We start from the raw sequence: 15,923 nt of genomic DNA, 5'->3' as shown, positions 1-15,923 counted from the left end.
ATAAAGAAAACAACAAATAATCACTTGTGTGACTATGTGAAATTTGCTTTTTTAAAGAAATCAGTCAATATCAACAAAATATTCTGCAACTGTGGTGAGATGACATGATTTCAGTGACTTTTAATGTGTTAAAACATTTTTCTTATATCTTATACCTTGAAGCAAGTTAAGTATTATTTCATACTACATAATAATGTATTTCAAGAAAACCTGTCTGATATTATTAAATGTTTACCCTTTTTTTTTCTAAAAGAAAAAGGTTTATAAGTAAACATAATGTCTCCTACAAATTAAGTTGCTTTTAGTCCAAACCGTAGTAAATATGGCATCTTGATTTTACCCTCAATTGTGACACACACTTCATTAGGATGATAATTTAGAAAATGTTGCATTACAGTGTTTAGATTTGTATTTCTTTTATTTTGTCACATTTCATACACATTGCAAGGTTACACTCAACCTACACAAAACCTGTTCTAATGTTGTCTCCCAATTTCATCATATTTGCACTCTGTGGGATGCTGTAATAATAAATCTTGTCTAGAGTTTTAATAGCATGCCTCTGTGATATAACAGACAGACCATGACAACACTAAACTGAACAGAGATTTAAAAGAAATATGAGCTTTTTTCTGTCAGAAAAACAATTTAATATTATAATACATAACACTGTCTCCTGATGTGGAGTTCTCCTGACACTCCTCAAATCATTGCGATGAGACATAGAAGACAGTTCAAGTAACATGTTGACTCATCTCTGTGGAACACATGACTCTAACCTCACTAGCATGACTGTCCAGCACAAGTGTCAGCTCTCACAGGTTATTAAATCTATAATGTATATCCAAAGATTTATATGGAATTAAATGTATTAAAGGCATAGGCTATGCAGGATTTTCCTTAAAAACAATGTATAGACTCATATAAATATAATCCTTCTCAATCATCACTTATGACCCACTAGAAGTGTGTGGCGGTGTATTTATCTACAGAGACCCTGCCCTCCGCCTGTATTTTCTTATTATTTTGCTGCGTTCGGGATGTTTCTGGGCATCAGCCTTTGGGCAGTGAGTGTGTAGCCCCCAGCTAATAACAGCACACAGGGTGTGAGGTCGGGACTCCATAAAAACGTAGTGACCAGGTTACATCACTGTCTCCATCTCTCTCCTCTGCTCTCTGTCTGTGTCATGGATTTGTAAAGATAACAGGTCTCTGTGTCTATTTGAGTGAGGGCGGGGCTGAGCTACACACACACACATACACACACACAGAGCAGAGAGGCAACAGCGGAAAGGATGAAGCGTGTGCTTCAGCTGCATTCACACAAAATCCAGTGTTGTGGCACCTTCCCGCAGGGATGTGCGGAGGTGTGGGCGTGTTTATCTGTGCTTTAGAACATAACTGCTGTGAAACAATCAGATAATAATGTTTTATTTCTCTGATTCACAGCTTTGTTTTTGCTAGTGCTGCTCTCTCTCTCTCGCTCTGTTGTCATTGAGCATTGAAGGGAAGAGGGGCCAACTTTGAATGAATCAACACATCCTGCATAGTATATCTTTAAGGAGAACAATTTACTAACTTTCTTAATAAATAATAAACAGGACATGGAGGATTTGTATGAACGAGACAAAGTGTACAGCCATTCTAACAGCTCTGTTAGGCTGCATTAAATGCTAAATGCTAATGCTAAAGCTAACTCTAGCATTGTAACAGGCTCACAATGACAACGGTAACATGCCAATGTTTAGTAGGTATAATGTTTACCATTTTTACCATCTTACGTTAATGTGTTAGCATGACATGGTTTGCTAATTAGCACTAAACACAAACTGCACATGAAGCTGAGAATGTAATTATTTTTGCAGAGTCTTGGTAATAAACTAAAGTATTGGGTAAATTGAAATTAAGAGCAGATAATGGCACTAGATGAGACATTAAAAGATAATCAAAGTGATTATAGTTCACCCTAAGGGAGACATGAATGTGTGTATCAAATGTTGTGGCAGTCTATTAGTTCATTTAGAAACACCAATGCCAACCTCATGGTGGCACTCAAGGAAAAGTCAGGGGATCACAAAAGTCTGTAGGATTCATTATCTGGGAACCATGAATGTCTGCGCAAAATGTTTTGCCAATCCATCAAGTAGATGTTGAGATATTTCTCAGGATGAGTGAAAACTTTGACTGGTGGCACTATACAGCTGATGGCACTATACAGGAAAAGTCAGGGGATGGCCAAATTCATTTATATTTATCATCTAGACATCATGTATATCTGTACCAAATTTCATAGTGAACCATATAACTGCTGTTAAGACATTTCACTAAGATCCAAAAATGTCAACCTCATGGTGGTGCAAGAGTTGTTGCGATATTTCAGTCTGGACCAAAGTGGTGGACCGATAAACCGATAGTCCGACACTGCCCTCCACACAGATAGGCTAGAATAGCATGGCCAAAAATATCCAAAATTTATGCATGAACAATCACAGACTAGTAAATTGAGGACATGGTATCATTTTTTAGCCACCAGTGAATCAATTATAGCAGCACAGCTCCTAACTCTGACCTTGTGTACATGAGAAAATCCACTAATTTGCATAAAATGGTAACCAGACTCATGGCCTGCTATTGTCCCAATGAGGTCATAATGCTCATCAGCCACCAGAAAACCAAAGTTGAATGAAGATTGGAGATAAAATTGTGCTCTTGATCTTTGCCAGAAGAAAGCAATTTTCGTCAATAGGTTTCTTTCATGTTAACATGCTGATATTTAAGCACTTATTATTTAATTTCATTAACATGTTACAATGCAAAAAACGTAGCATACTATGATGCATGATTATGACTATGATTATGCTACTATTGGCAGTAAGCATTAATTTGTAAGCACAGCTGTGGTTGATGTCATTATCGTTTTAGAGGTATTCTCTAATGAACTGAAGTGTTGAAAAAGTGTAAATTTATACCTGTGGGTAGTACTTAGACAAAAACTCAGTCTGTCCTTGTCGGTACCAAGTTTCAAGGTGATCCATTTGAGATACTTTTCTCTGTCCCTCCCTGGACACTCCTGAAGTGTTAAACCTCTAGATTTCTGCCTAATAACCAATACTGCTATACCTCAAGCCACACTGCTAGCATAACTAAAAGTACACTTTGTTGGCTCAAGACGGATAATGTGGTTGCATATTAGCTTTAAGATAAAAATAAATAAATAAATAAATAAAACTCTAGTTTATTCCTATTTTATTATTGTGAAATGAAGTGCATGAAGTGCATTATTGTGATTATTGTGAGGAGTTATTGTGAAATGAAGTTCATTTAGATTTGAAGTTATAATTTCATGAAATCATTATTTATTCTTGGTTAATTAAACCAAGGGCAACATGGCAGTTGATTTTTCTTACCTAGGTGATATGTCACAGCCTTGTCGCATAAAGGCACCAAGGGAGAACCACAGGCTGTTGAATATGCCAAACTCGTTAGTTGACTCATTGGTCTGGATCTGCCCGTCTTCATACTCCTCAGTGTGCCACTCATACGGGCTGAAGCGGCTGACAAGGAACAGCACCACACTGACACCGATGTAGGCAAAAACAATACACATCCAGATCTCGTAAGCCAGTGGATCCAGGAAAGAGAAGACACCTGGTTTGGACTTCTGAGGCTTCTTGATCATGATAGAGATTCCAAGAGACATGAAGGGTTTGGAGAAGTCGATCACCTCCTCTCGTACCAAAGTGATGGTCAGAGGAGCCACTGCAATGTCTGCTTTCTATCAAACCAAAAGACAAAAGTTCTAAGAATTAAGACAGTACTTATCCGATAGGATTTCATTTTAGATCTTAACTTCCAAAATGCTACCAAATCATTCTGAAAAACAAGCATTGTCTTGAGGTCTTAAGCTGATGACAAAATATAAGCTTAAGTAACTATTTGGTAACTCACCCCATACACTAACTCTCCAACCATCCCGTTCCAGATTTTGGTCTCAGCATCTCTGGCTCCATATTTACCATCCCCCACTATTTTCAGTTGATATTTGAAGCCACAGTGCTTTGCTATCTCCGCAGCCAGATCTACACAGTAACCCTCGTAGCGGTCATTGTCTACAAAAAGGTCAGCGTTCTTTTTCAGCATTACATATGGAGCTTCCTGAAGGACAGAGAGAAAAACAGAAAACACTGTTCAGCACAAGAGGTTTGAATTGCAATGTAAAAAGCAGCTTCAAAGACAAGGGTTTCACACAAGGCTGACAGTTCATTATGAATATAAGAGGGTACTGGTCTTAAAACAAAGCACAGTCATGTGGCAAGAAATTAGCAGCGTTGTGTTATTTTGGTTGTCAATCTGAAGATGAAAGTCAAACATGCTACTACAGCAAAAAGTATCCTCTCCTCTATAGAAATGTGAGTTTAAATTCCACAATTAAAACAATCACTGACAAATAATGTCCCATATTTTGTGCCAAGCGCTACATCAAACTAGAGAGGAAATGCTGGAAGTACAATTAAAGCAGTTTATACTTAATTATACAGTCATATATTAAACCATTTAAAAAGTAGTTTTTCCAAATATTTACCAAGATGGTGGTGACAATAACTGTTTTGTTTTCCATTCCTGTTGTTTCATTTGTAAAGACATCAGATTTGGTGACAGCCATTTTGTCAACCTCATTCCAGTATCCAATCTGTTGGGATAAATACATAATGACATTCATTAAAACAGCACACACAACATTAAATCCTGAGTGCTTAGAATTTGAACCTCAAATTCAAACCAAACCAATGTATGTAAATTGTGGAGCATCCAGAAACGTACCTTTACGGGACCATTACTCTTTAATTCCATTATGTTCACTGAATAGTTGACTCTCTTGCCATGTTGATCAAACTGGATGTTTCCTGTCAGGCCTTCCACACGTACCTTAAAGACACAAAATCAAAGTGTTACAACAACAAAGTATCTTCAAACTGGCTTTCCTAGCATATTAGACTGCTGTGTCACATGAAAACAGCATTATGACATTAATTCTGTTAGTAGTGTCTTGTGTAATTCATCATACTGCGTTGTGGTTGACACAGGTAGTTGAATGAGAATTAATATGGAAGGAGTTAATTTGGAGTCATTTTTGAAGCTTGCGGAAAATGTTTTTTTTACCTGGAGTTTTAAAGGAAAACTAAGGTTTTTTACATTATTTATTACATTGTTGGCGACAATGCTAAAAGTAATATGGGGCAAGATGCATAAGTGGTCAGATAATTATACATGTTGTAAACAAGTCAACAGTTCATCCAGATCAGATACCACTTGCAAAAACAAAAGTGAGGGATGTGATGTCAACATCCATCAACTTTGACCTGTGGCAGCAACATCTTGGGTACCCTCACTTTTGCAGGTATTCATTTTACTGTTTGCCTTTGTTTTCTATTTCAAATAAGGCCTGACTAGCTGATCTGAATAACCTGAGGGTTGGATTACAACCTGTCTGATAGTCTGAATGCTCATGCCTCTTGACCTGTCTGACCTTTTCTTAGCAATGTTGCAGCATTCTGATATCTCAGCAATTACCTAGGTGAGTAAAGCTACGAAAATAAAACCCAAGTTGTAATAAACTATTGTCTTCTTTCAGTGATTCCCAGCTGTTATGATGTCGCTAAAAATATGATCAACCAACTAACATGTCAACACACAAAGGTTTTGCCTTTTATCTGTATCCCTGCTATTCTGATTTATCCATGAGACCATGGGAAGTCTTTGAACTTTTCATATTGGCCATGAAGCAGAGCATAGATGGGCATCCAGAGACATAAAAAAATTATTCATGGTAAGATTTAGGATATTCTATTTTCACTTTTGTCATCACTGAACTGTGCATAGGTAATGGCTCACAAGGCTTTTCCGTAATTGACGAGATGGTACTTGGCTATGATTCCATCACCCGGTACCCGGGAGGTCTGGACATGCATATAAGACATGAGGAGGAGCTGCCTTGAGTTCAAGACCTCCACGATTAATACAATCCTCAAAACCTCAGTTTTGCAGTGTGGGCTTAATAGCCCTTCCCTCCCTTTTCCAAGTTCTCAAAAGCATATGGGAACTTTCTTTAAGAAGTGGACTCTGCTTCCTGTTCTTTTCTCTTCTCTTTTCTCTTCTTCTTTTCCACCTTTTGCTGGTGGTTACGTTTCTTGGCCCTTTACTGCCACTAATTATCAGTCAGTGGAATAGTGTAAAACTGGACCATCATATAGCATGTCTTTCATTTAAAAAGAGCTGAAAGGGAATACTTTTCAAATGTTGTACCACATGCTGTGTCTGTGCTGTGATCTTCTCTCCAATTTGAACACTGGTATTGTGCTCTTTCACCTGCGTTATAGCTCGGTGCGGAGCCCCCTTTGAAATACTTTTGGACAATATGATAGCATAAGCTTTGTTGAGTTCAAGGAACAGCTAGGAAAATACAAACTCTTCTTCTCACAGAATCCGCCACATGCTGTTCCCTTTGGGGAAACTTGGCTAAAGAAGGTGTGAGCCACGAAGATCGCAGTATGCATAATCTTTGGCAACCAAACTGACCTCCTCCGTAACAGGTAATGGCCAAGATCACCTTGGCATGATCAATTCAGGATTGATCGATTGTGATGAACAAAAATGGCAACTGTGAAACTAAAATCTCACAAACTTCTCCCAAGGTCAGATGGATGAGTCAGAGTGGCAGAGACACAGATAAAAGGAAGACGCTATGTGGATGCTGTCAGTCAGTTGCTTGCTCTTATCAAACCCAAAATGATGACCTGTAAGCACTTGGTGCAACATCACAGGGAAGTCAAATATGTTTTGTATATCTGAGGGGTATTTGATGCAAACTTTTAGTTGAGCCATTTTGTGACATACTGAGGGTTGTATCCATTATGTATTTTCAGATAAAGCAAATATTTTCTGAATATGAATCGATAAAATCCAGAGGTTCTACAGTGAGATGATGTTATCATTTGTTATTGGCTAAAAAGGCAGAATAACTTTGACTTGATATTGTATTCCAAGCTCAGAACCTGTAGCTATAACCTGAAAAACTTCAAAGAGAGAAAAGAAAAAAAAAAAAAACACCACTTCGGTTTCACTTTGGCTGCCAAGCGTCATTTCTCAGCAGGAGTGAAGCTAATCTTGCCTAGCATCAAAGCTCAGAGGACGGTCTGTGGGTAGACCACTGTTTCTCTTCTGAAGAATAGTTATATCTGTGTGCGTGCACATGCGTGGTAAAAACATCAGTCTTTAATCAATCTCTGTGAATTCCTTACTGCCTTTGTGGGTGTTGGTGCATTTCCTAAGGGAGATCTGCTGTTACCACGGCAACGAGTCTTCACCAACAAAAGGATGTGTATGGAGTATGTGTGTGTGTGTGTGTATGTGTGTGTGTTACCTGTTTCAGTGCTCGCTCGATCTCCACTCCCTGAGCCCAGGGAACAGCGGGATTGGCCAGGCAGTCACCATTGTTGGCCCTCCTAGTGAAGTCAATGCGCTGTTTATGCAGGTAGCGGAAGGCCTCCGTCATCACCTGAACTGCGTCATAGGTCAACGCTGATGTGTACTAGAGCAGAACAATGGGAAAGGATTTTAGACATATCGTTGCCAAAGAGGTAAAAATCCCTCAACCCAACTATAACCCTCATCAGAAAGTTAACCCTCAACCAAGAATACAGAGGACCTGACCTATGTTCTAAATTTAAAGGATAAGGCTGATTATATTCTAAGTTTTGCTTACTGATTAACATTTGCTAAAAGACTTGAGTGTCCAGCTGTTATACATTGGTTATTTATTTAAGATTTACGTCTTCAGTAGGAATAAAGGGTTTGGGGCTGAGAGCAGTAGACAAAGTACAGAAGTCACAAAGTATTGTGAGATGGACTAAAGCATTGTTGGTTTTGGTCTTTGGAATTGGTTGACAATAACAGTAACAGAGAATATTGCCAGCCATATCTTTTAAAGATGCAACTTTACATGTTGGGGTTTTCAAATGCCAGAGATAGAGGTAAATATTTTATCCAAAACACCGAGACATCACAAAAGGTGGAGTCACTAAACTGCAGAAAGCGCAGCACGCTCGTGTTTACCAGCCTGGCTAGTCAAAGATTGCTTTAAACCTAAGGACATCAGGGAGATTACAGAAGCAAAACATGTAACACTGGCGAGACAGAACACTCCAGGACAGTTTTATTTCCTTCCAAATGTTCTTTTTTCACTTCCTATGGGCCAAGGAGATTTCATTTGGGCAAAACAGTGGGGTTGTAATTAGTAGAAATGAGTTTCTTTGCTCCACTGCAGATGACTTTGACTTGTCTCAACAGCATCTGTGCATTTTAATACTGTGTACGATGGTTTGAGGCATAATACAATGAAACTGTCAAGTCTGAGCCTCAAGCCAAAGCATGAACCTCAAGCGCAATCTCGACATCCACTTGTTAGAGCTAGAACAATTAGTTAACACAAAAAACAAAAAAGTAGACTGACGCTCACATTGCCTCGTGATACTTTAAGTCCTAACATTAAATTTACCCATAGAACAAATCAGGATTGATCATTATGTCATTAGTCCCTTTTGAAATAAAGTATCCTCCTCTACACTCCCACTGCTCCTTATCCTCCTCCATCCTGTTATTTAGGCATCTTGTCTTAATTATAATGGATACAATATATTAGATGTCTGGTGCCGGTGCTCTTTTTTAGTCATCTTGTGTTTATGTTCTGAGTTGCACTAAAGTTTATTCTATGTAGTAAATGTCAGAATGATTTTTCACCCAGACTCAAACCCCTCACAGCAGACTGGCTGGGTGGCAATAAAAAGAAACTTGAACTTTGACAATTTTGCGGACAAAAGGTGAGAGAATATTTTTGGCGATGGCTGATATTAACAGTGTCTGGCTTTTGAGACAAAGAGTCGGAGTAAACTTCAGTTTTGATAGAGAGCTCATCTTGTATTGGTTACATCAAAGGGGTAGTATATGCAGTAAATACAATAATCACTAAATTCAATAGCATAACATCCTTATTTTATTTTCATTTAAAGCATATAAAGTTATATAATTCTAGCACCGAAGCCTAGACAAGAAACCCAGGAGACTCAACTCAAGGGAAAATGTAGTTTTGTGTAACAGTGCAGTATAAGAATCTTTCCTGAGAGATGTGCTTAGTGATGCACATAGTGTGTACGTGTGAGTATAAAGTTAGGTGACACAGATGGAAACAGCAGAATTCACTTCAAAGTTACAAACACATTAGAACAACTCAGGTACCTTTAAGTGCTTACAAGGACGTTTTCAAGCAGCAATCACATCCTGCAAATATACAAGGTTAGATATACAAGACGTGTGCATGCTTAAACTCACCCTTATTTTACTGTCAGCACCAGGATACTCCTTCTCTTCAAGAGCCTCCCATCTCTGGTCAAACTTGGACACCAAAGGATCATCAAAATCAACAATCTGAAAGCCGGACACATTGGCACCACCATATTGGATTTTGGACAGGTCTCCATCAATGAAACCCTGAAAACATGAAAATGGAAACCCAATTATTGTCACTGTGGTTGCTGCATAACAGTAAAGGGAACTGAAGAAACATAGAAAGTGATAACACAATCACTCAATACGTGTAGAAGTATTTTACACTTACCAGGTTGGCTATAATGTAGTGGTAACCTTTAACATGTCTTCCAATTGTGATGACCTGCAGGGTTATGAGACGTACATATGTAAAAGAGATATATGAGACACGTTCCACTAGAATAAATCAATAATTATAGCAAGATAGTTTAATAAAAGCCTCTGAAAAGTTTGACTTGTATACAATTTTGACTTTGCCAACAGTTTTAATAACTGCGTATTATTTCAAAGGAAGCATTTTCTGTCACTATTATTACAACTTCCAGGACAAATTCCTTGTTAAACCAAGACTGTGACAACCAGAGATAAGGCAATCATAAATATAAAACTAATAATATCCAAACTACACAAATCTACCATTAAATTCAGACATTATAATTTTCTACTATCAACCCTAACATGGCTGACAGTCCTGGCCATTATCACTGAATAAAAAAAAACTGTGGCGTTCACAGTCACAAATAATGCTAGACAGAGATATTCTATTCCAAAGCCACTTCCCTTATCAGTAAAGCAACAGGAGAAAAAAAAATATCTCAGTTATGGACCATTTCAGTGCCTCACATAAATGACACACCTGAAACTAATCGCACTGCTTGACCGGCACCAGCGTTTGTCTGGACCACTACTTGAAACAGATTTGAATAATAACGTCTTGTATCTCATACGGAAATGTATTTGACATGAAGCAAGAAACTTCCACCCAAGCGGACTCTGTTTTTCTCCGATAAACAGGCGCTGAGGCTGCAGACATTGATTTCATTCAGCCTTCTGTTAAACATACATGCTTTAAATGCTAATCAATAAGCCTCTCTCATGGGTAAAAGGTAAAGTAAAAATAACCTGTTTATGTGCATCTGTTTTGCCTTTAATTGCAGTTTTGTTTACAGCCTAAATGAACAATTAGTGTAATTGTTGTGGTGCCTTTCTATATCTGCTGGAATGCTGGGTCCATGACATTGTTCTTTTTCCAAGTACTGTATCAGATGCATATATTTTGGCTGAATATCATTTTTGTCCTATAGGAACAATTAAAGGACAATGGTTGTTAACATATCCTGCATTCTCTTGCTAAAAAATATTATTACCGTTGATCATTTCCCAGTGCAATTTATACTTCCTATTGCATTCTCACATAATGAGATACTATTAATTTTTCCTTCATCTTGGCTGTATTCAAATTAGAGTGTGCTAATTCTGTGCTTTAATTGTGTAAAATTATGATTTATTTTCTGTCCAGTTAATGCCCTGTAGTTAGTGAAAGTCTTGCATTTGTTTATCTGATGGCTTGACTGGGTTTGAACAACATGAGGAGAATCAGAAAAGAAAAAAAATGTGAAAATGTGAAAATTTGTTGCCTGATATCAATGTTCTAATGCAACACTACGTTATCAAAAAGGGGGAGCAAAGTTAAACAAGAAGTAACCCCCATATCTAATCAAATATCTAATCAAAATACAGTATGTATCTAACACGACTTGCTGGCATTGCATACAAAATTTTTAGGAGATGCTGAATATTGTTGCTTCTGCGATTGGTATCTACTTGACCAGAATACCAGCATGATGATGAAACTCTACACTGTACCTGCTCCATGATGTCTTTTACTTTGTCCTGTTCACAGTCCAGGATCACCCTCCTCTCCTTCTTGTTCTCCAGGTCCTGGAACAGCGAGCGATAAGCCTCATCCTTCCTCTCATCCTTCAGGTTCCCCACATTGATGGCTGTCACCTGCCACTTCCTCTCTGCCGCTGTGTCCAGAACAACCTGCAGTGTCGTCAGGCCTGAGAATAAAATTGAATGGGGATCAAAACTTAATTCATACTTTGTTTTTTGTTGTTTTTGAGAGGTATCTGTTGAAATCCTACCGAAAAACCAGTAGACCTTTCACAGTAATGTCTTGGGTGTTTTGGGTATAAACCATTTTCATTGATTCATTATGGCCACAAAAGCCACAGACAAATTTTGGAGGCAGCCACAAATGAAGTAAGTCAAAGCAACAGAGCGACAACAAAACTGGCAGAAGCAGCAAAAAAATATGAAAATAAATGAAAACCAATTTATAAGGAAGACAAAATGCATTGAATAAAATGGATGAACATAGTTCTTCTATCGCAGATTTGCTGCATTGCATTCACTGTCTGCTTATTGAAAGCCTGTGGAGGTTTTACAGCGACTCAGTGCCTTATATAAAGAGCTCATCAAGATGAGTCACCAGTATTCTGGCATGAACTTGACCAACATGTGGGAGGAAAGTGTGTCTAACAATACACTTGACTCTATCAACACAAACGGTTCATATGACTGCTTTATGACAGCATTTTTGAGCAACTTTCTGTAGCAACTTTCTGAAGCATTACCTAGTCAGGGTCTCATCTGTTCTGGAGCTTTCAATTGCATTATAAAGTTTGAGCACCTACACTTACATGAACATTAAGCAAATGTTTTGCTAATGCATAACAAGCTGATTAATTGGTCCCTGTATGGAGATTGTTTTGTCATCTGCTGTTTTTAAAGTCAAGAATGGTATGTAATGCTCAAAGTTGTTGCCAATTCCCATTCCCAACCCTTCTCCTGGCCTGTAGGGAGGGTGTAGACAACCTCCTTTACCTACATACCTCAATGGCTTCCCACCAGTGGAAACTTACAAATGTGTTTGCACAAAGCACTCAGCCACACCTGAAACAATTGAACCCTGCTCCTTATGGCATTGGTTGTGTGGTAAAACAGTCTTTACGTCAATATCTTCCTTTGGATTCACTTGGTTTGGCTTTATTCTTTAGCTAAAAATGATACAGTGAGAAACAGTCATAGCTGCAGTGTCTGAGTCATTTAATTGCATGTTGTACCTGTCCATTGCTCTGTAGTGCAGTGAGTTAAAGACAAAGACTGACCACACTGTCTATTTTAACTTATATTCCTATCACCCTCTCTCTATCTTGTTTCACAGCTGAATCTCTGCTGATATTGATCCCTGGTCTGCAGAGGGTAGCTGGAGAGTCGTTTAATAAAAGGGTCGAGTGTTTCATTCCGCCTTGCTACAGTGAGGTGAATTACAGATGTAATCAATTCATGCGACACGGCGGTGGTTTTATGATGGTGTGGAGGAAAGTGGAGGAAAATGGAGTCTTTCAGTTTTATCTGAGTGAACTATACATCATAATTACAGTAAGGTCATTATGGTCTGGTTAAATTTGACTGTTTCATCGATGCTTATTAAAAGAGATAATTAGAATTCAGAGTGATTTACAGTGAGGATAACGCAAGGACAAAAGCAAAATCGTCTAGTAAATGTTGATTCTGTATTAATGGTAGTTAAGGTTAAATTATAATTTTAGACAATTATTGTCTTTGAACTGTATATGAGGTGGAGCTATCCTTGTATAATGCATAGTATACATGTATAATGTACTCAGTTAGGCCCACAGTATTATTGTAAATTGTTTAATACACTGGGTGATCAAGGATTTTTAATTTAGTTTCTTGTATTTTGAATGGTATTTGCAATATTTGAGAAAATCAAGGGCTGTAATGAAGCAGTCTTATCACTGTTTTAAATGAATAATCATAGTTGGAAGGTTACTAATTTTGGCTGTTGCTATGTTACGGCTTCTCCTACTCATAAGAAAGTAACAGTTATTCCAACGTTGAGAAAAATAGTGCCAAGAATACTGTACTCTATATTGACCAAATTATATACTATAAACAATACCTCTTCTTTGATCACTGTTAGTGGTTTAATCTACCTAGACCAGTGTAGGTATAATTATAAAAAATATCTGAAAAAAAACCCAAAAACTATTACATTGTGCATTTTTTTTAAAACCACACAGCTTGTAATGGATTATTAAATACTTAAACTGTGGTCACGAAAAATATTTGTTTCTATTTGGTTGGCAGGTGTTCATTTAAATCGTTGACTATAGGTGTTTAGTTATACAATTCTGTTGAACCCATAGACCCAGTTTTCAAAGTTAAGCCACAAAGTATTGTCAAAGCTACAGCTGTGCTTTGAGCTAAATGCTAATGCTAAAATCATGCTAACAATGAAATTGCTAACATGCTGACATTTAGCATGTATGATATACTAAAAAATAGCTATGCGCACAGCTCCAAGTCTTGAACAGAGTATCGGGTGCATGGTTGTGACAAGGATGAAACAAACAAAACACCAGCACTCACAGATCTATCTTCTTATTATTTTTTGTGGACAGAAAATGACATGTTTCAGCCAGAGGCCATCGCCGCATGTATAATATAACCATGTTCACCGTCTTAGCTTAGCATGTTAGCATTTACTAATTTAGCACTTAACACAATGCAGATGCAGTTGATAGGAATGTCATTAGTTTTACAGGTATTTTGTCATAAACCAAAGTATTGGTGAAATTTAAAAATGGCCCACTGATGATGCTAGATGAAAAGTCAGGGGATCATTAAAGTCATTACAATTGATTTTGAAGGAATAATGAATGTCTGCACCTAATTTCATGGCTATCCATCCGATAATTCTCAAGATATTTCTCTCAGAACTACAAATGCCAACTTCCTGGTGGTGCAACAGTGTTGAGGAAATGTCATGGGATCACCAAAGTTATTAGGATTCATGGTGTGGGAACCACAGATGTCTGTACAACATTTTGTGCCAATCCATCTGGTGTATGTGTATATTTTACTCACATTGAAACTTTTGCCTTGCTGGTGGTGCAAAATGAAAATTCATAGGATCACTATATTCATTAGAATTGCCATCTCTAGAGTCACATAGCATTATTATTATTTGTTACATATCCAGAAACTGTAGCTGTCCTTCCAAATGTAATAATACCCGCAAAATCTTGACTCTATTAATGTATAAAGTTGACATTTCAGCTGAGTACAGCACTGGACACATAGACATTCCTATTTTAATCTGTTGTGCATTCTAGACATGATCTGTCTATCCATATAATTCATCTTGTATTAAACTTATTATCAAAACGTTTCCAGGACTCAAGCAGAGACTTGGCTTCTCTAGTTTCCTCTGCAGTTCATATGCTACTGTATGATGCATATTCCCCTTGGATAAAAAATCTCTTCTTTTTAGAATGAGACATATGTTAGGTTTTGGCTTGCAGCCAACTTTATACCATCTATTCAAACAGGCACAGAGCTACCACTGCACTAGAAAGCAAAGATGTTATGTGACCTTGCATTTACCCCTAAGTTACCCTGGATTTAAAAGGTCGGCTGAGAATAAGCAGACAAAGTAGCGTTTTTGTTATTCAGCCATTTGACATACAGTAGCTATGGAGTTATCACAGCTGTGATAGGGGAATCACTGTACACTTCCCCAGTCGGAAGATTATTTTTCTCTCTCGCTGTGATCGCATATGCAGCCTTGACTGTAAAAGCTTAACTTCATGCTCATTGATCAAAAACATCTCAGTGAGTTTATGTATGTGTATGTGAATGTATGAGCATATGCATAATATGATGCAAAAATATTCAAATGAGTCAAGAATAGGCTTATAAATAATGCATAAAGAAAAGCAATCCAATACCTACAAATGTAGCCCCATATTAGCTATAATCTCTTTGCTTCAAGCTATTGTTTCCTGAGTCATCTGCTGTGGTAAAGGTCCAACATCCATTCCCCAGGATTACCTGTCCACTTTCTGCATAATACAAACTGAAGCACCACTTACATCAATTGCTAAGTGGTTATAGTGCAGAATTTTGTGATTGCCTGTAGTGCATTATTATTATTCCTTAGGGATAAGGAAAGAGTGTTCATCTTCTCATGGTTGTTCATGACTTCAGCAACTTTTTAAATTGACAAAAAAAAATCTAAAGGCAGGGCCCTAAAGATTATAAAACATGCTAATTAAAACAATCAAAATGTAAATTCAGTTCCAATAAAAGAAGGATAATAAGAAAAGTGCTGTTTTTGTTTTTTTTTTGTTTTTTTTTACCATGACAGCAGCAATAACCTTGTATTTAGGTGAGTGACATCATAATACAACCCTATCACCAGCCAAGAATGTTGATATTGGACAAGTCAGTTAAACTCCAGTGTATACTGTATTCAAAGACAAGGTTTTATAACATTCAACACCAATGTTATTATAAATTCTTGCTTCCTATAATATCTGTGCAATTACGGTATGGTGAAAGATTAGAGAAAGGCCTTCACCAAGTCTGTGATGGAGGCATGGTTAAAGTAAGGTATAGTTTACACTTAGTTAAACCTCCATTAACTGATTTTTGGAGGGCAATAGGAA

General features: G+C 37.5%; 1 protein-coding gene across 2 annotated transcripts in view; it reads right to left on the bottom strand.

Annotated features, from left to right (window-relative positions):
* gria2b (glutamate receptor, ionotropic, AMPA 2b) overlaps positions 1-15,923 on the bottom strand; it is a 56,446-nt gene that overhangs the window by 7,522 nt on the left and 33,001 nt on the right. For both annotated transcript variants that reach the window (XM_042419431.1, XM_042419432.1), the window contains exons 4-11: positions 11,248-11,444; positions 9,671-9,724; positions 9,385-9,543; positions 7,421-7,588; positions 4,822-4,926; positions 4,583-4,690; positions 3,949-4,155; positions 3,408-3,775 (exon numbers count right to left, since the gene is read on the bottom strand). In XM_042419431.1, coding sequence (XP_042275365.1) covers positions 3,408-3,775; positions 3,949-4,155; positions 4,583-4,690; positions 4,822-4,926; positions 7,421-7,588; positions 9,385-9,543; positions 9,671-9,724; positions 11,248-11,444 — 1,366 coding nt within the window. The remainder of the gene's footprint in view (positions 1-3,407; positions 3,776-3,948; positions 4,156-4,582; positions 4,691-4,821; positions 4,927-7,420; positions 7,589-9,384; positions 9,544-9,670; positions 9,725-11,247; positions 11,445-15,923) is intronic.

The sequence above is a fragment of the Thunnus maccoyii genome, chromosome 8 (genome assembly GCF_910596095.1).
Source record: "Thunnus maccoyii chromosome 8, fThuMac1.1, whole genome shotgun sequence".
NCBI lineage: Eukaryota > Metazoa > Chordata > Actinopteri > Scombriformes > Scombridae > Thunnus > Thunnus maccoyii.
This window is presented reverse-complemented; position numbering and strand designations above follow the sequence as displayed.